The sequence below is a fragment of the Poeciliopsis prolifica genome, unplaced genomic scaffold (genome assembly GCF_027474105.1).
Source record: "Poeciliopsis prolifica strain line A6 unplaced genomic scaffold, Auburn_PproV2 SCAFFOLD010, whole genome shotgun sequence".
NCBI lineage: Eukaryota > Metazoa > Chordata > Actinopteri > Cyprinodontiformes > Poeciliidae > Poeciliopsis > Poeciliopsis prolifica.
In genome coordinates this window covers 9,449,487-9,476,450 of record NW_026562385.1, presented here as the reverse complement: position 1 = coordinate 9,476,450, position 26,964 = coordinate 9,449,487, and the positions used below count along the sequence as shown (strand labels likewise).

Sequence of the window (26,964 nt, the reverse complement as noted above, 5' to 3'; positions counted from 1 at the left end):
AACGCCTCTCCACGACTTCTCTGAACATAACTTTCTGGTTCAAATAGCTCAATTTGTGTCTCATTTGACCTAAAAATCTTCCACAAAAAACAGTATTTCTGTGTTTATCCTGTCACTTTTTTTTTAGGTTGTCTCAAAAGGGATCTCTAAACATTTCTTCCTTGTTTGCCTGGGGTTTAAATATGACGTGACACTTTTGGCTACTTGGCCAGCAGAAAACCTTCGCCGCAGTTTCTACCAGTAAGACGTGTAACAACATAAATAAATTATTATTTGGTTTGTTTTTGTTTTTATTTCAGAAATGTATGTTGTATAAATCAAATTAATATAATTTCTTGTTAATAAATACATGCAGGAGCACTCGGTCGGTATGATGGTGGCTCCGACCAGCACGGCGCTCCGCTCCTGTAACAAAACCGGCAGATTTCTGTCCACTGTCCCTGACGTCGGCGGACTGGACAGGCTGCGGCTCCCAGTCGCCCCACGTCTCCCTTTGTTCCTCCTCTAGCTGTTCCACCAGGACAGCAGACCCAGTCCTGGCTCGCAGATGGTCCCCTGGACAAAAAAAAAAAGAATTGAAAAAAATCAAAGTCAGGATGAGCGGCGTGTTCGAGCTGCAACACGTTCCCTGCAGGAATCTTCTTCTCTTAAAGCCGCAGAATGAGCTTTAGGCAGAGAACCGTTGCAATGAAGCCAAAGGGGGAAAAAAAAGGTTTAATTACCAGTAAATAGAGAAATAAAAGGTTTTTAAAAAAACTGAACAGAGGTTTATTGTGTATTAAAAGTTAAATTAAAAAGCACCTTATCCCAAAGGAGGATTAAATGATTAAATGTAGTGATTTAAATCATCCAAGCATCTTCAGTCGGTAATAGAGCCAGAGCTCATTTTTAGGGCAGTGGCGCCCCCAAGTGGGATAAATGATCAATTACTAGTCTAATGGTTGTAAGGATGATGTTTTTAAAAGCTTGACACATTATTTATGATAACCGCACATTAAAACTGTTTTTTTGTAATAATTATACTTTTGTAGATTGTCAGTGGGGTCCATCTACCAATCTGTTCGTTTAAACTTTCTTCCATTTTGTTATTACAGCCACAAACTATTTTACGGACTTTAAACTGCACTTATTTGTTGTTACTAGAAGAAATTAGCTTCCTGAAATGCTCAGGTTTATAAATTGTGGTCAGAACAATCAGATTGTTTATCCCAGTTGAACCCATTGGATATTTCAGTGAACTCCCACCTCCACCAGAGGCATCTGTGTGGAAATGCTTGTAGAGGGAACGTAACAATCCTTACAACGAGTGTGTATGGAGCCTCTTTCTTGTCCCCGCTCTCCTCCGCCGGCGGTGCAGCCGACTGTCCGGGCTGCGCCGGAGCGTCGGGCTTGGCAGCGGCCGGCCCCGTCGGCGACGTGTCCACGAAGACTTCGTCCGCCACCCGGAAGCGGATCTCCTCCCCCTGGTCCATGTAGAGGTCGTGCGCTCCCTCGTCCGTCTCGTACTCCCAGACCCAAACCTGCTCGGCCTCGTCGCTTTTTGGGGGGTGAAGCTAAGGAACGGCTCGACCCAAACGATCAAGCGAACAACATCAAAACACCAGATGTTCGTTTCAAAGGTCAGGATACAATTTGGCCGGCTGCTGGAGAGACTCGGGTGGAATGAGGATGTCATCGAAGAAACCCATCGTCACTATGAACCAGAGAGGTCGACCACATGAGTACGTTCCCGACATTCACTGTAAATACTGTACAATAAATAATTGTATATGTAGGCTTCAACGATTAACAGGATTAATCGTTACGATTGAAAGAACTGAAAAAAAGGCAATTGGTTGAAAAAACGACACAATCAGAGCAGAAATTAAGCAACAAAAAAAGGACTAATTTTATATCTAAGATGTATGTATAACAAATACTTTGTAAAAATGTTCCACCCAGAACTCAAGTGGCAGTTTTGGCTTCATCTGGTTCAAATTCTGTAAAATAAAAAGAAAAGCAAAAAAAAAAAGCACCTTTTGCTATCGGAATATTAATTTGTTAATCCAAAAATGATCAACAGATTATCCATTCACCGTACTCATGTTAACGCCAGAAAAAAGGGCTGCAGAACCTTCGCTACAAATAATCAAGCATAAATCCTGTAATTTTGTATTTTATGCAATAACATTTTTACTATAGTCGCGTCTTTAGACGTATTTCTGATATAAAAAAGGCTAAAGTTGTTAAATTAAACACCGGCAAAATATGGGAAATTACTTCACCCGATTAATCGGCAGAATAATGGATGACTAAAATACTCATCGGTTGCGGTTCACATGACATTTCATACGTCAGCTTAAGGAATTAATGCAACCGTTTTAAAATCTGCACTCAGACATTAGCTCAGTCATACGGCGACTTCTGGAACGAAAAGCTTCAGTCAGACGAGGCCTTTATGCAACAACACCAAACCGCTTCTCCTCACATGCAGACCGTCACGCACAGAAGTGGAGGGGTGATGATTTGGGCTCTACAGAATTGATATGCAAATCAGACGATAGAAGTTTGGCCAGAACTTTACGCTCGATATTCATGCATGAATAAATACCTGCTTGTGTCGACAGAATCGTGACTAACAGAGGTCAATAGTTACCATGAACTCCCTCCTGGCTGCAGTATTTGATCTTGCCGACGAGGATCTCGTCGAGGAACGGGTGGAAGACGACGAACCTGAAGTGGACTAAAATAAACAAAAATAACGTCAAATGAACGATGAGATCAGGCTGTTGTTCAATAAGTAACACTGATGTCCCAGCACTTCAATCACTTGTCCTACCTTTAGTGTGCGAGGCGCCGTCTCCAGGGAAAATATAGGAGTCTTCCAGTTTGGTGATGTCATACAGGCAGATGCAGAGACCCACATTGTAAACCACCTGGGGGTCAGAGAGCATGTGTTGTAGTTTTACTGTAAAGGAAAAAAAAAGTTTTGTACGCAGCACAGATAACCATATGATCATGTGAAATGTAGAAAGACTTGTCTTTCGTCTCCAAGCTCGACATCGAAGGACACAATTCTGTTTTCATTTGCGTCGAATAAAAATAGAGAACTTTCTCCTCCATAAGTGTGCGTCCAATTCCTTAATATTTGGTCCAATCGCCTCGGAAACTTTTGGGTATCCCTCCACGATCCTTCCACCAAAACATGTTATTTCAAAGTAACTGTCTCCTTCCTGAACAACAGGAAGGATGCATGTTGCCATGGTGCTTATAGCTGCTGGGTACCTGGAAGTTGGACTTGGCTAAAGTCCACAATCCTCTTCCGAGGATTAAACTTCAGCTCTGTTTCTCCCAAGGCAGATCCAGGATTCTTAAAAATATTCAACGTACAAAAGCCAAGAATCAGATTTCCAGATTTCTAAATCCAATTTTCTTTTAAAACACAAATCCAAAGGGTTAATCTGAACTTACTGCAAACACAAAACTGCAAAAGAGCTGAAACACTGAAGTTCCTTTAAAGCAAAGCTAAAACCTGCTCAGAGCTGCTGTCACTGCAGAAACTGATGTGTCGATGACTTTGATGATGACAAAATGTGATGCTTGTTGTTGTTTCTCAAAGTGGCGACTGCATGTTCTGCTTAAGAATTAGCATTTCTGTCACAGAAGGATGTGCGTAGAAAAGCTGGCGAGCACCTTGTTGGCCAGCTTCTTGTTCAGCTCCTCCGCTATGGCTTCGTTCAGCTGCCGGTCAAAGACCCACGGAGGGATCCGCACCGTGTCCACCATCTCCACCAGCACGAACATGACCCACGAGAGACAGCAGCCCCACTCACACGGTTCAAACGCAAAGGGAAAGGACGCTGAGGTTACGCGGACATCGTTTTAATTTCCTTTTGTTCTTCTAATAGCTTCGGCGGCTATAAACACTCTACAAACGGCTTCCTAGCATCACACCAAACCAACGTGAGCTGCTGCTTCTTCTTCTGGTTGGAGCGACAGCCTGCAAGTCTCACTATTATCTCACTATCGCCCCCTCCTGGACATATGTTACTCCTACAGCGTAAATACATTCATACATTCTTTTGAATGTATGATGACACATTCAAAACCAGTAACTCTCTTCGTGTTATTCATGATTAATACGTACTTATGCTATTAATCTTATCAGTATTGTTCAACTTTATTGTATTTTTCTGCACATATATATATTTTTTGTAAAGTGCCTTTACACGTCATTCGTTGTGAATTGGTGTTGCATACATAATGTTAATTAAATCCAACTATAAATCGAGCTGCAAAGACAAACAGTAATTCCACATCTTCTTTATTATTCATATTTGTAAATGTCACTATATTTCAACTACAAAACAGCAGATTAATATTACAAAATAATCAACTGATGACAATCGGGACTGCGAAAGCGAGTCCTTCCATATTAAAAGACGCGTTCAGAAGACATTTTGACAGTAGGAGGTTGGTCAGATTACACCCGAGTTCAACCAGGAGGTAATGCCATCGTGTGGGCCCGCCATTTTGATTAATTGTCTCACACCAAACAACAGCGAAGCCTTGTCTCGTCTCACTGTTAAAGACTAGTGTTCCACAATATTCAGAGGGTAAATAAAGCTGGGTGATAAGAGTCATATGCATTTAAAAAGAACAACTTTTCGATGACTGAACAGACTGGAAAATTAAACCTGGTAAATCATTTCAACCAGTAAAATAAATTTTATAAGAAAATGTATGATGACACATTACAAGTTAGTTATTTAAGCATTCAAGGAGTTATTTAGTCAGAATATCAATACTCACCCTCACCAAATTAGGGTTGAAACTCGAATTAAATCAGTTCCAACATTTGTCTGTTGTGAATTTACAGATTTCCCCTGAAATTTAAGCGAGGATCACCCTGATGTTCGTGCATCAAACTGCAGAAAGCAGCTCTAAGAATAAAGAAAATAAATTATGATATTAATTGAAAATCTTCAGGGACTATATTTTAAATATTTCTTCATCATCAATCATAAATGTAAAAAAAAAAGATATTTGGTTAAACATCGAGGTAACAATTCGCTGTCTCCATCAAGTCTTTTTTCAGACTTTCTACTGGCAGTGGATGAAATTCAAGAGAGAACAGGCACCCGATAAATAGATTGTGCGTTAGACAGAACAACGTTCCCATCATGGAGAACCGTGAAAGTGGAACAACATTCATTTTAAAGACTAACACAATGAACATAATCTCATCACAGCCACAGTGAGGGGAAACAGTCGGTACAGCAGCAAGCAGACGTTTCAATAAACTGAATTTTGTGGCTGTGAAGTCAGAACAAGTAAAAAAGTTGAGGTGTTATGAATACTTTTGCAAGGCGCTGCGTAAGGATGCATGATGGGAACGGCTGCGGTGAGTGTGTGGACACCGACGTGATGCGTGCCGATGAAAATTTTTTCTTTTGCGTAAAAGAAAAATAAATAAATTGAGAAAAGAGTGAGCTGTAGCTGACGGCACAGACGAATGATTGGTTTATCAGTAAATTTTTAACAAAGATGCAACATCATAATAGTGAGCAGTACAGTAAATTTTGTTCTTTTGTTCAAGTCAGTAACGATGTCAGAAAGGACGACCGATCTGGGATCGCCTTAAACCTTCACAGTAAAGGGTCGACAAAAACAATAAAATCAGAAAATGATCAGCTTATCGGTCGGTTTCTACAGAAAAACATTTAAAACGAGGTACGTCGGAAAAACAAGAATAATTCTGGAACGGGTTGAGTTGTAAGAGGTTACAAAGCATCGTGTTTTTAAATTAAAATTCATGGTCCCATTTGATTACATCAGAGTTTAAATCAAGCCTAGACACACTAATAAGAAGCATTAAATGCTCACATGATTCATTGTAATTGGAATGTTTCAGATATCGAAGAGATTCTAGTGCAACAAAAGTTAAATATATATATATATTTCAAATATTTTGACTAAATCTGTGCAACTCAACTTGTGAACAAAGAGGGTTTTAAGAAGCTAAGTGCTAAGTCATCGGTGTGCGCTTTCTGTCGGTACAGCGACCTTTTTAATGCATGTGTGTTGCATCCTGGGAGTGAAAACGACTAAACACGAGTCGGTTTCCTGTCTGGTCGCCCTCCGCCGTTTCTCTCCTCCCGGCAGCTACTGCAGCTCCTTCATCCTGTTGAGAGCCGAGCCGGCCTTGAACCACTCGATCTGCGTCTCGTTGAAGGTGTGGCTCAGGGAGATGGACTCCTGGCTTCCGTCGCAGTGCTTGATCACGGCCGTCAGCGGCTGGAGACGGGAGACAGGGCCAAGCGTCAGCGGGGAAGCGTCGGCCGCGAGCGTTAGATGATGGATGATGTCACCGGCGCAGAACGCCGCTCACCTTCCCGGGAGCGAAGGACTTGAGGGCGGTGATTGAAATCTTGTCGTCCGGGCGGATTCTGTCGTAGTCGTCGGGGTTGGAGAAAGTCAGAGGCAGCAGGCCTTGCTTCTTCAGATTGGTCTCTGAAAAATGTGTAATGGAATCAAACAAAACTGACTGCATTAAATTATAACATTTTCTAATTTAGGAATACATGATCCTGTTTAATCCCTACATGCTCTAATATGAGATCAGTTCCATTAAGGGGAATTAAAAATGTTCGATTCCTCTGCTGAGAAACTAACCGTGGATTCTGGCAAAGCTCTTGACGATGATGGCGCGTCCCCCCAGGTGCCGAGGCTCCAGGGCGGCGTGCTCTCGGCTGGATCCCTCCCCGTAGTTCTCATCTCCCACCACCACCCAGTTCACGCCGTTGGCCTGCATTTAGAAGAGATCAGCAAAGATTTACGATCCACTCAACAGGGAAGAAAACTATAAAATAAGATTTAGTCAATTTGAACAGATTTCCACCAAGCAAAGACAAAAGAGAAGGTGAATAAAATAAAATGAAAACCGGGTGTCCCACCTTGTAGAAGCGAGCCACGTCTGGGACGCCGCCGTACTCCCCGGTCAGCTGGTTCTTCACCTTGTTGATGGCGTCGTTCTCCATGTTGACGGCGCCGATCAGCAGGTTGTTGGAGATGTTGTCCAGGTGGCCGCGGAACTTCAGCCAGGGCCCGGCGGCGCTGATGTGGTCGGTGGTGCATTTTCCCTTAACCTGTTGGTGGGAAACATGGGGAGGGAGGTCTGTCACGATAACGCTGGACGACAAATTGTCCCAGAAAGTATTATTTAATTGTTTAATTTTGTTACTGTATAATCTCTACACCCAAAAGAAAAAGCTGTTCAAATATATGATCAAACTGAAATGTAAGCTATTACTCTTTAACTGCTACAATCTATACTCTTCATTAAACAAGAGACCAAGCACAAACACTGGTAACAAGGTCAAAGGTCAAAGGTCATACTAGCCCAAAACAAGGACAGCACCTGGACTTACTTGCACCTGGAAACAAAAGTACCAAGGTTAACAGAAACAGATTTGTTAATCTATCAACTGCCTCAGAAAACAACTTTTCTCTGTTCCCAGACTAATTCCTCTAACAAGACACATTATGCAGCTAAGGAGCGAAACTCCTGTGAGTTAAATACGTCTCCCGTACCTTGATGAGGACCCTCATGTCCTCCAGATCTCTCCCGTTCCACTTGTCGAAAGGCTCCAACAGCTGCAGACGTGTGCTGGAGGGGCTCACGTCTACCTGTACGGCAACAAAACGAGGGTCAAAACGGGTGCTCTTTCGTCTGTACGTCAAAACGTTCACAACTCCTGGAGTATCCCGATGTTGATCGGCACGTCTCACCTGGACCGAGGCGCTCTCAGCAGGGGGGTGCTGGTACGTGTCCTGGCCCGGGTCGAAGTCTCTGGACGGGAGCTCGTCGCCTGTGGGAGGCTCCAGCTTGAATTTCTCCCCACTGGGGGCGATCAGGTAGTCGGTCTCCGGGTTGAAGCTGAGGGTCCCGGCCAGAGCCAGAGCTGTGACGATCTGCGATAAATTACAGCGAAGCGCAACAAAAACTTAGCAGGAAAGTGCAAATCCTCCCTTAAAAAAATGAGGCCTTTATGATTTTAAAGTTGTGTTTTCTAGCCCACGCTTCCTCCTCTGTGTGGAGCTCTTACTTCAGGTGAAGTCACAAAAGCGTGAGTCGCCGGGTTAGCATCATTCCTGGCAGTGAAGTTCCTGTTGAAAGACGTCACTATGGTGTTCTTCTCTCCTTTCTTAACGTCTCTCCTATAGAAACAGAAAAATAGCAAACAAAACCCAAAACATAACTTTACTGACAAATACAATAAAACAACCCACTGACTTGCTTAGCTTAAACTGTTGAGGTCTGACATTTTGGCTTTCATTTGAGACTGAAAACATAAATAAAACGAACAAGATTACAATAATTTGTCCAGATTTTCACAGGAACGACATCTGGAACTACTTCAGGTACATTTTTCTTTTGAAATACACAAAACAGAAATTCAACCAAATTCACAATCCTTTTAACTTTTCCACATTTTGTCACGTGGCAAAAAGCAAACTGTATTTTATTTAGATTTTGAAACTGGTTTTTATTTAGGGGTATCACAGTAAAGCTGACTCCTTTACAGGACATTTATAACTCCACCAAAGTGAACTTTCACAGAAGCTGACCACATTTTCTAGTCAAGTGACATCTGAAGTCAAAGAGTTGCACGGGACCGAATCCAAATGCTCTCACTTCCTTCAGAAAACGAATTAAATCCCGCTTTGTGTGGAAGGCTCTTTAGTATTTAAATTGTTCCGTAAATTTTGAAACGTCGAAGCCAGGAGTCATCAGACCAGCTATTCTGCTCTGAATCGGAATCAGGTTTTAGAAATGAGATGCGTACCTGTCCCACTGGCCGATGCACGGACCGCAAGCGTTCGCCAGAACGACTCCTCCAACATCGCTCAAAATCTTAGCCTGAGACATAAATAAAAGGGTAGGAAAAAAAAACATCAGATCTGGGATCTGCAACCTGAGCAAGTGGCTCTTCACACCTTTCAAAATTAATCACTTTGGCTAAAAATTATAAAAAAACAAACTCAGGTTTCCAACAGTTTTTCAGTTCATACCTACAATATTAGCATTGAATTACCACAGAAAATGACACTAAAAGTAACAGTAATATGATGTCAAATATGTCATCCTCGTTTTGCTAGATTTTATGTTTGCCTATATTTAAAATCCTAAACGTAGAAATAAAACAGTGGATCTTGAAAAATAATTTTTTTTTTAAATCATGAGTTTTATTTCGGTGGTCAGAGAGTAAAAATATAAACCCCTGGACTAGATGTTTGATGTCTCATAAAAATCTGAACTTTCTTTTTCTTTTTCTGTGTATTTTTGACTCACATATCCATCTCGCTCTATGGTGGCGCGGATCTGCTCCGAGCCCGGCGTGACCGTGAACTGGGCCTTACACTTCAGGCCTTTGTCCAGAGCCTGCTTGGCCAGAGAGGCCGCTCTGCCCATGTCTTCGTAGCTGGAGTTGGTGCAGCTGCCGATCAGACCTGTTCGGGTCCGAAAGTTTAGAAACTTCAAATCGACAGCGGACGACAAGCAAATGCTCGTTTGTTTGGCAGTCTGCGTTCACGGTGACTTTAGAGGACTGGCTGAGCCGAAATGCGATCTGGTCGATACCGCGGCGAGGAGGAACAAAGACCCGAGTGTCTGATTTCCCTGAACGAAGCATTAACAAAGAGCGTAAGGTGAGACGGCCGAGCCACAAATACCCACCGACTTTAACCTCCAGGGGCCAGCCGCTTTTCTTAGCGATGGCTCCGATCTCAGACACGGGATGGGCCAAGTCGGGGGTGAACGGCCCGTTGATGTGAGGCTTCAGCTGGAAAAGCAACAAAGAAGAAAAGTAATGAGACCCGTGAACTGCACTGCAAAAACTCAAAGTCTTGCCAAGTATTTTTTAACTTCTACTTAAAATAGAACAAACTAGATTACAAGTAACTTAAAATGTCTTGTTCACTGGCAGATTATTTCCACTTATAGTGAGTACTTTTTAATCAATATTTTAGTGCTTGTAAGCTAGTTTGACTTATTCCAAGTGTACTAAAATATTTTCATCAGAAACTAAGTCAGAAAGTGTTTTGTTGCAGTGTGTGTCATTGGTCCACTAAAGCCCTGAAACTCGCCTCACTGAGGTTGATCTCGATGACTTGGTCGTATTCACAGCCCTCATCGGGAACGAGGTCGTCTCTGAACTCATCGGCAGCTGAGGCGATTTCTGGAGAACAGAAGGAAACGCAGGTGAGGCCGACGGCGGCCGAAGAATCCGAGGCGAACGGCGAGACGCGGACCTTGGCGGCCGGTTTTCTGCAGGTACGTCTTCATGCGGTGGTTGTAGGGGAAAACCGAGGTGGTGGCTCCAATCTCAGCGCCCATGTTGCAGATAGTGGCCATTCCTGCAATGTGTCAATTTATAGATTTTAGTTACTACGGATGCAAAGCTTAAAAAAAAAAAAAAAGACCAATTCTGATCACAAATTGTTGAATTTTTGTTTGTTTTTTTGAGATTTGAGTTACTGAACTTTCTTCATCTTCTACAGCTCAGAGTGATGCCAGCAAGCCCAAGGCGGCCATCTTGTTTGAAAATCATGGTTTAGAGCTTCTTTTTATTTGGGCTTTGAATTCAGGTAATTTTATGAAAACTTTATCCTAAAAAATTAACACAAAAATCAATTATCCAAGCTTTTTTCTCATTAAAATGACTTTTTTGTGCTTGTAGGATGTTCTTATGTTAAACTTGTGTCTTTATTCTGCTAATATAAATATTTTCTCATAATTAGAAAGAAATATTCTCAGAATTTGGCTCTACCAATCCATCGTACAACTTACAGAAGGAATGACAGAATTTATTTAAACTATTTTCTATCATTTGTATTTTGTTTCTTAGAAGAAAAATCCAGAAAAAGAGAGCAAGACTTTCGGGAAATAACAGGAAGGCTAAATGTAGAACAACAAACACTAATTTTGAGCTTTCCACCTTCATCTATGACAGATTTGTTGCCAGCATTTGATGAATTTCAGAGTGAAGGTGCCACCCTAAATTGCTTCTTACATCAAAATCAGAACCACAACATTTTGATAAAAATCTCGACCTGTCTTTGATAGCTGCGTTTAATTTGTAACACATTAGGATTTTTCCTTCACCTCAGTCTTACCGGTGCAGGAAATGGAGTCAACTCCTGGTCCGTGATACTCCACAATGGCCCCCGTGCCGCCTTTCACGGTCAGAATGCCGGCAACCTTCAGGATGACGTCCTTTGGGGAAGTCCAACCAGACAGCGTCCCGGTCAGTCTCACTCCGATCACCTACAGGAAAACCACACAGGCTGGAAAACCTTGAGGAGAAACATGGGCAAAGCAAAAATAAAAGTTCATTAAATGCGAGCTAAAATTAAAACGCACGTTGGGACACTTGAGCTCCCACGGGATTCCAGCCATGACGTCGACGGCGTCGGCTCCGCCCACTCCGATGCAGATGCCGCCGAGGCCGCCGCCGTTGGGCGTGTGGGAGTCGGTTCCGATGAGCATTACCCCCGGATAGGCGTAATTTTCCAGGATGATCTGTTGAGGCAGCGGGTTCACAATCTTTGAACTGGATCCAAACTCACAGCAGAAATCAGCAACATTGTATAAAAGTAGTTTATCAAAAGACCAGATAAAAGTTGTGCTTATTTGATGAATGAATAAATATTTATTCAACATAAAAATTTTATTATGTTGTTTATTCTCCCTCTTTTGTCCTTAAAAACTAAGTTCAAGAGTTGATGAAAAAACAAAACAATCACAAATCCAATAAGAGGCAAATTTTCTGTTTTGTGCACTTTTTCCAGCATCATACCTTTGAGATAAAAACAACGCAAATGAACTAATGAAGACATTTTCAATTCATTATTGTATATTATATAATTTATTACTGTTAATAATAATGTTTTGTAGCAGTAAATCCACATTAAGCAGCAGAGACAAGATAAACTAAAATACAACAAATTTTATGTTTTGAATTGTCTCTTTCACACATACTCTGCACACCTGGCTGGTCTGAGAAATGAAAATCTAGAAAGATAAAGAAATCCTCCCAAGGTTTTCTAGTATCTAGTAAATAGGAATAATTTTGGTAATTCTAACCGACCTAAAAAAAATAAAAAAAAAAAACGAGACATTTAGTCTGATTTAACTTTACGCAAAAATTTGTATGTCTCTTTTAATTTTTTTCCAATATCTTAGTTTAACTACAAGAAAATGTTTCCTAAATTTATCAAATGTTATATTGCACTTTATTACAAAACTGTCCAGTTTCAAGGACTATCAAGGACGTTATATGGAAATCCAGCACTTTCCAAACCTTAAAAACACCTCTTTGAAATTCAGTGAAATAAGCAATAAACAAAAGCAGCCCCAGCTAGATTTATCGTATGTTATTGTGAACGCTGTACCTGATGGATGATCCCTGAACCTGGTTTCCAGAAGCCGACTCCATATTTAGCAGCAGAGGTTGCAAGGAAGTTGTACACTTCCTGATTTACTTCCTGTTTTCAGGGAACAGAAGGAAGCAACTAGATCATGAGACTCGTGAACATTTTCCTAGAGTTAGTGGTACATACTCTGATTTGATGTTCGCTGTGAATTTCCAAAGCACAACTGAAACGCATCGTTATGGTCCAGGAAGCCAATCTTCCTCTGGTCCCGGCTCACCTTTGCCCTCTGCAGGTCCTGAGCTCCTCCGATCTGAGCTTCGATCAGGTGGTCGCAGTGGATGGTAGAGGGCACGGCCACCTTAGGCAGGCCGCTGCTGATGAACTGCAGCATGGCCATCTGGGCCGTGGCGTCCTGCATGGCCACGCGGTCCGGACGCAGGCGCAGGTAGGTGCGGCCGCGGGCGATCTCCTGCCCCGCCGGATCATCCAGGTGGCCGTAGACGATCTTCTCGGACAGAGTCAGAGGCCTGCCGAGCCTGCCATGAAGGAAAGCGTTTAGGAAGGGTTTTAACGTGGTTTTTTTCCCCCCCAAACTTTATTGAATTCTTTCAAGATTTTGTGCGACACATCTGTATTTCAGCAGCAAGTTTCTTGGTTTTTATCTTTAGCAGATTTTTAACATCTGGAATTAAATTTTCACCCTGACTTTTTATCACAGGCATTGGATGTGACAACGTCAACATTTAAATATGGGATTTGAATATCAACACAGTTTGTGGTACTATTGTAAAAATGATGAGAATTTTTTTATTGCTTCTTTTTTTTAGATAACTTTGAGTGAATGTCTCCACAAACGCAAATACAGCTCTTGATACACTTGTAATATGATTGTTTTGGACAACAGCATCAAAAAGAAGCGTGATTTGTATCACTAAACTCTGCCTTTGATAAAAAATGTTCAAGCTTTTTGACTTTTACTGGTACTTTCAATAAAATAAAATAAAAACTGTAGAAAAATAATAATAAACAACACAGACGTTGCTGGGGAGGGGAGGGTTTACACATCATTCGTTGGAATTTATCACGACAATGATAAATCAAATCTTCTGTACTAATATATTGTGATAAAACATAAACGATACGATAAATGCCCAACCATAGCTGTATCTCTGATTACCCAGTGTTTATCCAGTTGGTTTAGATTTATGTCCAAGTCTTTGTAGGTTTTTAACTAGAAAGTATTGCTGTCTTTTGTCCTTTCCATGTTTTAAATGTTTATTGATTTTTTTTATCTGTAAAGCATTTTGTCGCAGTTGCTTTGAAGTACTTTATAAATAAAGTAGTGGTAGTAGTAGAAGGCAATAAAACTATTTGAATAATTTATCAAGGAAGAGAAGATGACAATTACAAACAGGCTTTAAAATTCAATAAGACAGACGATACGTTCTGCAAGCTGCAGAGAGCCACAGAGGTGTGAAGCTGATTTGCATCATATTTGAATATTTTAAAGAATTTGAACATCAATATATAGCTAGCAGTAACTTCTAATTTGAAGCCTAATGTGGCAATTTGGACAAACCGCTTAATAATAACTAAACATTTTTACTATCGCTGACTTCTGAAGTAGTTGGTTGTAGTGAATTATAAGTAATGTTATCAAAATTGCACCATTACCCTTGGGTGTAATGGTCATAAAATCCCATTTCAAAACACAGAGGAGTTTGTAGAGCAACGTCACAGTTTGTGGAACTGCTGACCTCCTGCGCACGATGCCGATGTTCTCGTGCATCTTCCCGTAACCGATGCTGGAGCCGGGCTCAAAGCGGCTCATGGCCGCCCCGGCCCTGGCGCTGACGACGGCGGCGACATGAAACCGCCTCGCCCCGGTTCCGAGAGCCAGCTGGACCAGGAGAGGCAGCAAATAAAAGCAGAACTTTATCAAAGCATTTAGTCAAGGAATCTTTTTATCACACAAGACAAAAAATAAAAACACTAAAGCTGGTTGAAGTACAGTTAGCTGCACAAATAAAACGCTCCCTCTTATGCATAAATAGCTCAGTCAGATTTTCACAAGATCAAAACACTTATTCATGTATATAATAAGAAAAAGTGTTTTGTCACAACAATTACGCTTCAGAACGAGACAGAAGTGTGCCACTGCGACGGCTGACCAGACACGTTTAAGGTGTGCTCACTTATTTGTTTGTGCTGCAGTTTCCCATCGTTCTGCTCGCCGAAAAAACTGGGTGAAGGTTCTTCCAGCTCGTATTCCAGCTGGTATCACCGGCCCAAAGAACTCTGGGTAATTTGATAACTCTGACCGGATTAAACATTTTCACAACCTGGTAACCAAAGTTACCAGGACATCTGAAATACTGTCAATCTTTGATCTGCACACATTCTCTATCCAGAAAAAAAGGGTTTTTAATACAGTTTTTCTTCTATTATGATCTGTGTTTTACGCTTTTGCTTTAGTATTTTAATAAAGCCATTAGAAAAGCAGATGGACTTCTATCAACACGCTGTGTTTTCTGTGAGATGTTAAAAGAAAAACACTTGTGTAAGTTTTTCAAAACTTGTAAAGCATGAGACTTTTTTCCAGTACAATTAAAATGAAAGTAACACACACAAGAAACTAACAACAGCAATAACACTGTTATGTTTAATATTTGATCGTGGCACTTTGGATTTTATCTGTGAAAATTATTGTCATTCAACCAAGAAGCTATTTTCTGATAGGAAATGAGATGGGCCTCATTTCCCATCACTCCAAATACGATGTAAAAAATGTTTTGCTTACATTTAAATTTTAAAAGATGTCAAATCTGAATTCTGGAAATTAAATGGTGATAAACTCCTACCAGACAACGCTGAGTCACAAAGTGTTTCATTAAAGTTTGACTCTTACCAACTTTTATTTGTTCGACAAAACAAAAGAAATTTGCCTCCTATAATTTAGCTCCTTTTTAACAGCCTTTAGCTTTACAAATGTAAACAAGAGCTGAATCTGGAAATATTAAAACACTCACTGTTTCCTCCACTGGTGCTACCCTGCAAAACAAAACCTCCACAAGGATAGAGACCGCAGCTGCTCTTTCTGTAATTTGGACAATGAGACAATAGTCCACTTATTCTGGAGGTGCCCCTTCACTGTCTCATTCTGGAAAGACTTTCTTTAGTATACTCAATCTCATATTCTCAACAGTTTTTCACTTTTATACGCATTTATACGTACTTTTTGGTTTCGACAATGTCTGTCCTGCCAATAAGAATCAATTTTATGCAATTAATCTCTTGTTAATTCTAGTTCAATTTCATATTCATAAATGCACATTGTCTGGCAAACGGCCTCTTCTTATATATATGTTTTTATCTGAATTACAACACTATACAGTAACTCTACAGACCTCTACCAACCCCAAAGCTGTAAAGTGTATTGAAGTTCTAAAATTATTTGATTGTATTCCCTGAAACACTGACTAATCTCTGTTATCTCTACTTTTGCTCCTTGTATTATACCATTACACTTTCTATTGTTTTTATTCCTTGTAACCCTTGGCATTTTTTTTTTCATTCCCCCCTTTCTATTCATTGTATTGACATTTTTATGCAATAAAAAAAATAAAACACGCCTTATTAAAGGGTCTACATGTCGCTGTACTTATCAGAAACAAAGTAAACCGACCGTTATTAAATCTCATTTCTGTGCGCGTGAGAGCGGCACATCCGGGTCTCCGTCGCTGTGAACTTCTGTGACTCTGTGAGCCGCAGCTGTCAGGAGTTTAAATCACGTCGTAAAAGCAGGTAACCTTGCGTTCACCTTCGCGAACAGCAGCGGCTGAAGACTCGCTATCAGACACCGCCTGACTTCTGCTGACCGCGGTCGGGTCGTGTTAATTGATTACATGTTCAAAAGCTGCCCTATAAGAAGAATAAGCACGGTTCCTCACCCGGAGTCTGGTTACAGTCACGCAGTAAGACGCCATTTTGTAGTTTCTTCTCCGCGGCGTGTCGCACTTTCATCACGTCAGCGACTAATTCAAGAAAGAGAAGTTAAGGTTCAATTTCACATCTAATTTCAGACGAAATTGTGATTTTAAACTTTTCCGTAATTTTGATTTATTTGCTTATGTGTTTCATACTTAATATGAAATATGTCTCACCCATAAAAATCGAATACTTTTACTTTTAATTAAAATTATGTTTTTTTAAAGATGCATTTGAATTTTTTTTTAGAGTGCAACAATTAAACAACAGGCTTCAAATATTTTTCTTATAACAACAATTGCATACACAAGTTGGACAGCCCCACATTATACTGAATGAACCGAATCTGGTAAAATCTGTTTGTGCACAGCCAGAAAACCTTTCACATCTTTCTGGTTGGGTGTTTGTCCTCCAAAATTGCTTTTTGTTATTGTTGTCAAAAAGCACAACCATTGACTCATCTGATATTTAGGGGAAAAAATGATAACAATCTTTCAAGAGTGGCCAAAATACAACGTGAAGCTGCCATGGTGAGTCGTGAGTGCCCACATTATTTGTTTTAGAATGTCTCTGCTTATCAGATTATTCAAAACCAATATTCAGATTGCTGAACAAGTTCTTAAATACCAGGTGAAATCACGACACAAGACTGGTCAGTTTGGCTCTTCAGTCAGTATTTTCTTTAGGGAGGTTGACAACTTTCATAATAAAACAATAGTTATAATAACAATAGTTATAATAAAACAATAGCTTTGTTTTATTATGAAACAATAGTTATAAAACATTAACTATTGTTTTATTACACACAACATTGTTCACATGATTGTGAGTTGATTTTACTGTACTTTCCTTTTTTGGTGTCTCACACATAAATTGTTTTTGTTCAGGAAGAGATGAGTTGCATCTCCCAGCTTGTTTCGTTCAGAACAAATAAATATGATCAGAAAGGCATCATCAGTGTCTTTCCTCAGTCACTGTGAAATGTTAACAATCAAGCTGGTAATCAATTAGCATTTCTCATGTTTTAAAATGTTTGCACTTTTCTTTTCTACCCCAGTTTATTGACATTCTTGTTGTGATTGTATATTGTAGTGTAAAGCTATGACTATGTTATTTAAAGAACAGCTGATGTGAAGTCAAAGTCTGTTTGAACTCCTATTAAAAAAATAAATAAATACTCACGGCAAAGAAAAACATAAACATTTACTGAAACCCTTAGGAACATCATATCCCATAAGCCATTGCCAAATCTTACTTCGCTTCAGCTGCTGCTGACCAATAAACTGGTGGTCTTCTTCCATATCAGCCAATAAAAACTCTGTTGCTATCAGTATTTGTATTTTTAGTAAATTGTTCAGTGAAGGATAATGTCTCTCCGCCGTGTAAGCTAGTGCCTGCAGAAATAATACAATATACTATAGACCAAAATTGGGCACTAGTTTTCGTCTCGTTTTGTCTAAAAAGTATACTAATTGTATTTCTTTTATTTTAATGAGGCTGCACATTTATTGAAAGCAATTAGCTATGAGAGAATCTAATGATATATGACCGGCAGATTACTGTAAGTCCTCAAAATAATAATAATAATAATATAATAATAATAATAATAATAATAATAATAATAATAATAATAATAATAATAATAAAGGAGGACGTATCGTTTATGATGAGCAAAAAAAGTAGTCCCTGTCGTCACAGGGGTGTGGGCGACTCACAGTGTATAAATACGCCGGGTTGTCAAACAGTAAAGTTTCAGCGGACACCTCCAGAGCAAAGTGCGTCGGATAATTGGAGCTGCGGCGGCAAATAGGGGACAAATACCGAGGCGTATGGTTGAAAATATTAAGCCCTAACGAACCCGTAGACTGTCACCTTCGCCTTGAGTTAAAATTGATCAAACGGGAATTAAAAACAGAGAGAGCAAATCGAGCTCGGACATCATCACCATTAACACTGATAGGTGAGTAAGTACACGTCCGCGGGTGCTCGAAGTGGAGACATTTCTCCTTCATGGAGACGCTGCTGTGGAGCGTCCTTCTGGGATGTGCTAGTGTTTTTCCACAGCTCTTGTCTGTCAGGAAAGGCCGTGCTTGGCTCGGATACAGAATTGAGCGTTTGTCTGTCTTGTTTGTTTATTTTTCTCCTGCTCGATGCACATTTTCAGCCGAGCATCGTCCGAACGCAGCCTTATAACAGAATGTTCCGCGGATGTTTCCTCTAGGATGTTTATGTTGAGACGGGCTCTCTCATTGGTCGGTTGCATCCTCGACGGGCTGCTCAGCACTTCATTAGCTTTTACCATTTCATTTCTAGTGGCGTTTCTGTTAAAAAACAAACAGAAGAAAGAGGGACCCTTTACTAAATGAGTGTACTCTCTGTTCCAGTGGCTTTAGACCGACACTAATCTCCCTCTGTCTCAGTTCATGCAAACCTCTTAAGATATAGCCTACTTCTTGTTCATTCTTCTGTTTGCATATTTGTCTACGCTTTGGCTTTATCGTCTTTACATGGAAATCAATTGAAAAGGGTGCAGAGATGTGACACAAGACGGATCTCAATATTGTGAAGCTTCTATTATCCAACTGCTTCCTTTCAATATAACCTTTCTAAAAGGTTCTTTTTTTTTGTATTGATTGAATGTGCTGAACACTGTGAGCTTCAGCCTGACTCATAGTGGCGAGCACTGCTCCATAATGAGTCCATGTAAACAAACACAACACCTCTGATCCTGCTGACGCTCAGACGTACGACAACAGACCCTGCAATAATAAAACCAGCCTGTATCTGATGGGGAAAGAAGGAAACTGTGGGTTATTTTGAGTCCGAGTTACTCGGATCTCCACCAAAAGGGGTGTAAAAATGCAGTCGTAAAGGCACATTTCTGGATCCTTCTCTTCAACGACACCAGGTTCTTCTGGTGAGGCATGTTGAGATGGATTTGTTCCACAAAGACCAGGCCCCCTATTTAGAGCTCTTTCGTGCAACCCTTACCCCCATCTTTCTCCTTCAGAGTCATGCGAAAGGAGAATTTGGGTTTTGCCTTAAGTGACCGTCACCCCTGCAGCCGGCCTGCGTGAGCTTTGCCTCTAATGACATTAGAATTGTCTTTAATCTGAGCCGCCTTCCTAATCTTAACCGCTGAATCCCCATCTGTCAGGGGGGCAAACGTGAGGAGCTGGTGTGTGTGTGTGTGTGTGTGTGTGTGTGTGTGTGTGTGTGTGTGTGTGTGTGTGTGTGTGTGTGTGTGTGTGTGTGTGTGTGTTTGTGCGCGCGCGTCTTCGTCCAGGTTCGGGAGGTAGGAGGAAGGACGAAGGTGCATGCTGGGAAGTTGTGTTCCGTCCACCAAGTGTCCTGCCATTTTCTGATTTCTGTAACGAAACACTTCCTGGTTCTGCTTTGTTTTTGTTTTGCCCCTGTTTTTGCCGTGTCTTGCGCCCTTATTTCGGTTTGCATTCCCGTGCTGGCGAACAGATCCTGGCGACGCATTAAGCCAGAAGCACTTTATGGGATCACATTCAGATTATGCAGGATTTATGAAGCTGGAGAAAGGCAGCATCTGCTCATATCCGTCAGCGTGTCTTACATTTGATGTATTTGAAAAGTGAAATGGTCCATTTATAGTTGCTGATTCAGGAAAAGAACCATGTTTGTCTCACAACATGCAGGCATGGGATTAATTATTTATTGTTGACACAAGTAAATATAGATATGCCTTCACAATTGGAACCTGCATCGACTTGCACATATTGCAGCTCTTCTTACCTCAGCATTTATTATGACTTTTCTCTCATTTCTAAAGCGCAGTGCCAGTGAGAGAATCATACAACATGGGCGTGCTTATCTCTAATGCAAAGCCCTTGAAATGGCTACTTTTTGTTTCCATCAAAAGATTTGTGATGCAAAGTTTTACCTGCTCAAAACTATATTTACATACATACCCAATCATATTTGTTTTAATGTCTGCACATGGTTTGTCTGCAAGTTGCAGATAACCACATGATTTGCATTATTTTGCTTGGATATTTAAACCCATTTCTAATCGCATTTTGTAGAGCTAATCCAAACTGGTTGTTGTCCTGCTGTCAACTCGGCATAGTCTGGACATTTTCAGCCATTCCACAATCTTGGCCACCAAAAACCAGTTTTGATACGTTTGGGATGATTGACTTGTTGGAACAACCCAACTGACCCAAACCGTCACTTTTTGAATCAAGGAATTACAAAAACATCGGTCCAGCGCCACTGTGCAGAGTAAAGTAAGTTTGACATTGATGACGCCAACTAAGAAATAAAGTCTCTGATCCACAATCGAGACCCTCAAACTCGACTGGCAGGTTCAAGCCAAGGTCCTTTTCTGTTGGAAGGTCTTCTGGTCAACGGAGACAAAAGCTGCCCTTTTCTGGCCACAGTGACGAGGCACAAAACCAGCTGTGGTTTAAGGATCGGCTTCCAGTTTCTGTTGGTCAAACCAAACAGCAAGCTGAAGCTCAGAGGCCTTTTCAGTCGCCACGCCAAGTTGTGATTAAACTCACATTTTCAGTAGCCTTCAACAGTGTGAGTTTGAAGTTTCAGGCTTTGTTGTGCATTTAAAAAATTTTTTTCGTTGTTTTTATTTGCGTATATTTCTTCAGAATGTAACTCCAATTATTCCCAGAAAAATTCACTTATTTTGTGTAATTTTTTGTTTCATGGAGCATATCTGGAATATTTTAAAGAAAATGCCGCTTGGATATTGTGTCGCTGTCACTTGACATGCTAATGGCTGCCATCTGCAAAGCAGCCAAAACAGGAAAGAAATTCAGAGGCACACAAGCGGGCATCGTAAAAGCTCGAGAGGCCAATGGACAGTTGCAGAAACTGGTTTGCGTCACTTCAATGAATTAACTACAAGCCTAACTTAATCAGCCTTTACTGCCACTTTTACTGGTGTCTATAAAACCCTATTTAAAATAAACAACGCTTCGCCTGGTGAGGGGACAATTGAAGCCTGGTGGCCTGCCAAACTTATAATATGCCGGGGGAAACCCTGATTACTACTAGAATTATGTCAGAACCTTCTTATGGTGACAAAATTGTGTAGCTTCTGTCCAACTTCAAAAGGAACTTTGTGTACATCAGACTTAACGGGTCTAGCACACAGGGATGTTTTGTTTGTACTCGTCTGCCGAACATCGGAGTCACAGTTTTCTTGTGTCTCTGCAGCTGGAACGTCTGGAGAACTTAAAAGCAGCCTGTGACCCACAGCCCCTGCTTCTGAGAAGCCCTTGCCGATATGACGCTAAAAGAGTCAACGACTTTTCAATAAGCCGGAGGTACGTCTGCGCTGCCTCCCGTTCAGCAGCATCCTCTAACACGTTGCTCACACGACGGCACTAACCGGAAGCAGCCATGCATCTCGAGGTCAAGGTGGCCCTCAACTTTATTGTGTCCTACCTTTACAACAAGCTGCCTCGTCGTCGGGCCGACCTGTTTGGTGAGGAGCTGGAGAGGATACTGGTCTCCCGCTTTGAGGGACACTGGTATCCCGAGGCCCCGCTTAGGGGATCCGCTTTCCGCTGCATCCACTTGGGGGCGCCGAGGGACCCTGTGGTGGAGCTAGCCGCCAAAAGAAGTGGACTGGACACGGAGGAGGTCCGCGCGAATGTCCCCGCAGAGCTCAGCGTGTGGATCGACCCTTATGAGGTTTCCTACCAAATTGGAGAGAAGGGGGCAGTGAAGGTGCTTTACTTGGAGGACCCTCCAGGCCTCGGTTGTGATGGCGAGAGGGCTGAGGCGGTTAACGGAGAAGGCAAAGGAGAGGCGGAGACTGAGGAGGCCAAGAGCCTGGGATTTAATCCAGATGCTCAGGTGTTTGTGCCAATTGGAAGTCAAGCATCTCCAGCACTCATGCCATCCATCTCAAGCTCTCCCACACCTTTGACAGCTCAGCCTGGGCTTTTTAGCTACCCCAGCTCCAGCACACCTACTGACCCTGGTGTCCATTCATCCAACACTTCCTCCCCTTCTCCTCCCAGTGGTGGGTTGTCATACCTCCCGACTCAGCAGCCACCTCAAGCCCTCCCTCCTGCCCGTCCACAGCCCATCACCTTCACCACCGCGAGCTTCGCCGCCACCAAATTTGGTTCCACCAAAATGAAGAAGTGCACTGGAGCCGGGTCGCCGGCCAGCTCCGGTGTCATTGTCCCGTCTTCGCAGAGGATGCTGTCCCGCTCTCCCACCACCATCTCGGCACCAGAGCTGCTAAAGCACAAGCCCCTGTCGCTCTCTTTGCACTCCCTTGGAGGTCCGATCCCCAGCCAGCTCTCCCCTAGCGCCAAAGAGTTCGTCTACACGGGATCCCCGGGCCCCTTTTTCTTTGACGCAGACACCCAACCAATGCAGCCACAAGCCAGCCCTTTTCAACCCTCGCACAACCTCGGCTCCAATCCGACCTTCGACCCGTTCGCCAGTCCTTCTCCTCAAAGCGTGGGCATCCTCAGCAGCAACGGAGGAATCCCTTGCGTGGAGAAACCGTCGTTTGACGGTTTAGGAAGCTACAGCCTGCAATATCCAAGCCAGTCTTTCCAACCTGTGGTGCTGGCCAACTAAGCCTTCATCTGGAACAAAAACACTTGGACGCAGACATGGGTGACTCTCCACTTGTTTTCAGTTTTTCTAACAAGATATTATAATGCTAACACGCATCAAGAGTGGGTTTTGCTACAGAGATTAAAAATGATAATAAACATCTCCCTAACGTACATTTTGTTATGTATCTCTACATGACGTTCGTTTTGCAAGGACTCATTCACATCAACGTGGATGGTCGGGGAAGCGAGTTTCTTTCTACGTTTCTTTTGTGACGTGAAACATTTATGTCCCACTCCTCCGTCTCTAGAGCAGCTTCATTTTGCACTGCACTGTCACGCTGTGAAAAAAAAAGAAAAAAAAAAAGGACTTTGCCAAGTCCTGCAGGGAACGACTGCTGTGGAAAACTCAGCACTTTGCTCCGCAATCTGCTCTGCCCTACTTGCCACAAATACACAGGAGAAGGCGGGGTGGCGTGCGAGCGCGTGTCGTCCTGCTCCGTTTTGTTATGGTTGGACCGAGGGAAGGGTTGTTTGTCTCCGTTGTCGTCGGATGCGATGCTCGCTATCAGTGGCTGGAATGAGCGGGAATGAAGGATGGGCGGGCGGAGGGAAAGGGCAGCGCTGGAGAATGTATTGTCCGTCAAGGAGAAATTTGCTGGAGGAAACCTTTTTGAATGTAAATGAGAAATAAATTCCAGTTTTAACAATGCTGATACCTCTAATTACAAAAAGGGGGAGGGAGACAAACGCAGGGAAATGTGCAGACACAAATGCACCACACGCATCGAAGCGCGCGATGTTCCAGTCAGCAGTGTGCGAAGGTGAACGGGCGAGGAGCAGGAGGTTGGGGAGGGGATGCAGCAGCAGCGGCAGATTGTGATAAATGGCTTAGCATGACTTTGACTATGAAGGAGAGGTTTTTCCTCTGCATGGAGGAACAGGGAGGGAGACGGGGAGAGAAACTTCTCGACGAGCGCGTTGCCTCTGCGTCGGCCGGGGCGTACTGGGAAGCGCGCGCGTTCCGCCTTGAAACCCAGAGCACGTTCCCGGTGAAACGAAAACACTACACTGTTCTCTCCTCTCGAAATTCTCCTGCTGTCTGTTTCTCGAGCCGTTGCAAGACTTTTAAAAAAGAGAAAAAACAAGAAAAACATTACTGTAAAGTCCCAGGTTGGTCAGTCTTTTTTCTCAGCTGCAAAAAAAAAAGAGGGAGAGAAACGACGATAAAGAACCGACGTCTGTGTGCACGGCTTTGTCAGACGTGCGGCTCTCTCTCTCCCAGCATTGTATGTTGTCATTGGTTCCCGCAGGGAAAGGTTAACCTCCACATGTCCAGCCGCTCAGCACTTTATCACTGGGTCTCCTGATGTCACCGCAGCCATCGGCGCCAAACCCATCTTCTACCCTCGCTTCGTCGTTGCACACTTTTATTAAGAAGACCTGAATAACGTTGGAAGGTTATTAGATTAGCCTGACTTGCATTTCATTGTGTTGGAACAATTCCATCAGGTTTTCTTTTCTTAAATATTTTTGAGTATTCTGAGGTGTAGTCGTTTAGTTTTTCTTTTCTTTTTACTTTTTGTGCAATTATAATTTAGGTTAAATTTGGCATAAGGATCCAAAAATTGGAGGTTTTTGTTTTGTTTTGTTTTTGAGAAAATTCTGGATATTTTTTCTAAATTATCAGTTTAATATGATGGTTAGTTTTTGGTATTATCTTGCATTTGTCTTGGTTGGGGACTGTGACTCCAGGATAGTGTGTATATAAAGTTCTCATCTTCAAATTCTTTACTTTTGTACGTCCTGAAGTTATCCCTTCCCCATTCCTCCAATTTTTTTTTTTTTTTTTTTTTTTTTTTTTTTTTGGGAAACGTATCATGAATATATGCAAACTGAGACAAAATAAAGATGTACAGAATAAAGTATTGAATGTGTATTGTACCTTGTACAGCATTTGTCTCGTAAAAGACGGGTAAATGTATTCTCTTCTTGAGTTTTTGGGTTTTGGGAAGTGAACGTTTACAGTGAGGACTGTGCAGGAAAAAGATTGCCGATATCACTCTGTGCCCTCCTGGGACAAATAGTACTATTTTACGAGTAAACCAAAAATCATCACACTTAAAATTTTTTTTTTGTCCCCTTGTTTTTATTTATATATATGTACCTTCATTAACCTTGTTTTGTCCATCTGTGCACTCTGACATACAGGGTTTTTTTTTTTTTTTTTTTTTTTTTTTTTTTGCTTTTCTACATTGTTGCATTTCAAGCTTCAATGTATTTGTGGGGTGCTTTTGTGACACACTTTTCAGATTTGTATCTTTTTAAGAAAAGACCAAACTGAAGAACTGTTGGGTATCAATATGTTTGTTGATCTCTTGCAAAATTCACCCGAAAATGACATTGAAGTTGCTGTAGTCAGCTTATTGTGACTAAATTCTTTGCTTGAGCATGATTTATTTTAATTAGAAAAGCCCCCCTTTTTAAAAAAATTTTCATCATCATTCCTCACAGGAACCTTTTCGGGTTCTTGAACGAAAGCCATATTGCCCTCAGTCTTTCCTTACGCTGACGCTCATCCTGTAATTCTTCCACCGCCCTTCAAGATTCAAGGGGGGAGGGGTTTCTACCTCTCTGCACCCTAGAAAGCAAACCCCCCAGGAATTTGCTTCCAGCTCTGTAGCATTCAGTTGTGAGACATTTGAGGTGGGAGAAAACAAGGTATGAAGTGACTGTGGTCCAGATGCAATTGCCCACCCTGGTTTCAGTGGCCTGCGGAAACGAGAAACTGCACAGAGCTACGCGTGTCTGAAAGAAAAACCGAGAACCGTTCCGGATTTCTCTTCACTTCTGAGTTTTGATGTGGCAAGACCTGCTTTGGACGGGGGGTTTAAAACGCAGGCTGTCCTGAAAGCAGGGTGGATGATTGATGAAGATGGAGAAGAAGTTTATTTTATTTTTATTATTTTTGTATTCTGATGTCCTTTGCTTGTCCCACTGCGTGCAGTTTATTTTGCACCTGGGACTATTTAATTGTGATAAAAAAAATTATAATGAAAAAAAAGAATTTTATTTTCTATGTAAACTTTAACATGTAAAAGTTAATAGATTAAGAGTTTAAATAATATATATATATAAATAGTGCTCTGTTTCCTCCCTGTATTTTATTATTATTATTTTTTTCCCTATTTTGTATCTGACCTGTACACCCTGTAGATGTCCAATGAACCTTTCACTACCGGAAATGCAATGACCTGTTTTCTGTGCCGCCCCTCTGGGAGATGGGGGGGTTACTACTGCAGTTTCTTATTGTATCAGATTCTTTTTTTAAGTTTATAATAAATAGAAAAAAAACAAGACTGGCAAAGGAGAAAAAAAAAAAGCATGGAAACCAACGCGTCCTTGTCTTTCTTCTTCTTCTTCCTCTTCCTGCATGACTGATTGAAGCAGTAATGAGTCTTCTTATGGCAGTCAACAAATTCAAGCCAGCCTTTGATCAATAATTCAAAGCAGAAAAATAATAAAATAACTGAGGATTCTTGGACGGTGAGAAACCTCACCAATCACCGCCCACATCAGCTGGACTCGTCCCAGCAGATATTACTTTACATTTCATCAGCTTGTCAGTCTACCCAAAAAATATAAAAAATAAATAAATTAAAAAATGCTGGGCTCGTTGATCTGAGGGAAGCGCTGTAGACCAAAATGTATTTGTGGAAACATCAACATGCGAGACATGTTTTTTTTTTTTTTTTTTCACCCCTCCCTCCTCTCCTTATCCATCTGGCTTACCTTCAGTTCTGTTCTCCCACACACAACACGCCCATCCCGCTCGTCTTTGAGGCTGCTGCTGTTACGCAACGCGGCTCCCGCCGTGTGCGCCGATGTGATCATTACGCAACATCTCCTGCTCCTCTGGAATACCGATGAGCGCCGACACAAGGGACGACGTGGACGGAAAGGATAAACGTGGCTGCGCGTCGGATGTGTGCGC

The 26,964-nt window shown here is 41.8% G+C and overlaps 3 protein-coding genes across 3 annotated transcripts; 1 reads left to right on the top strand and 2 right to left on the bottom strand.

Annotated features, from left to right (window-relative positions):
• Window positions 1–275: 275 nt before the first annotated feature.
• On the bottom strand, window positions 276–3,980 carry polr3h (polymerase (RNA) III (DNA directed) polypeptide H). The gene is made up of 6 exons (XM_055035437.1): window positions 3,673–3,980; window positions 2,819–2,915; window positions 2,636–2,722; window positions 1,630–1,693; window positions 1,302–1,536; window positions 276–555 (listed from the first exon to the last, which is right to left on the bottom strand). Exons 1-6 carry the CDS (start codon window positions 3,781–3,783, stop codon window positions 505–507), a joined length of 645 nt encoding a protein of 214 aa, XP_054891412.1. The 5' UTR covers window positions 3,784–3,980; the 3' UTR covers window positions 276–504.
• Window positions 3,981–4,286: 306 nt separating this feature from the next.
• Window positions 4,287–16,425, bottom strand: LOC129363804 (aconitate hydratase, mitochondrial-like). Its single transcript, XM_055036097.1, has 18 exons — window positions 16,368–16,425; window positions 14,175–14,317; window positions 12,695–12,953; window positions 12,436–12,528; window positions 11,405–11,563; window positions 11,158–11,308; window positions 10,294–10,398; window positions 10,129–10,220; window positions 9,719–9,824; window positions 9,335–9,492; window positions 8,829–8,902; window positions 8,088–8,199; window positions 7,771–7,953; window positions 7,573–7,668; window positions 6,936–7,127; window positions 6,655–6,787; window positions 6,371–6,492; window positions 4,287–6,276 (listed from the first exon to the last, which is right to left on the bottom strand). Exons 1-18 carry the CDS (start codon window positions 16,401–16,403, stop codon window positions 6,145–6,147), a joined length of 2,346 nt encoding a protein of 781 aa, XP_054892072.1. The 5' UTR covers window positions 16,404–16,425; the 3' UTR covers window positions 4,287–6,144.
• A 1,713-nt stretch (window positions 16,426–18,138) lies between these two features.
• Window positions 18,139–26,352, top strand: LOC129363829 (protein Tob2). The gene is made up of 2 exons (XM_055036139.1): window positions 18,139–18,364; window positions 21,607–26,352. The coding sequence occupies exon 2, from the start codon at window positions 21,793–21,795 to the stop codon at window positions 22,990–22,992; it is 1,200 nt and encodes a 399-aa protein (XP_054892114.1). The 5' UTR covers window positions 18,139–18,364; window positions 21,607–21,792; the 3' UTR covers window positions 22,993–26,352.
• The last annotated feature ends 612 nt before the right edge of the window (window positions 26,353–26,964 follow it).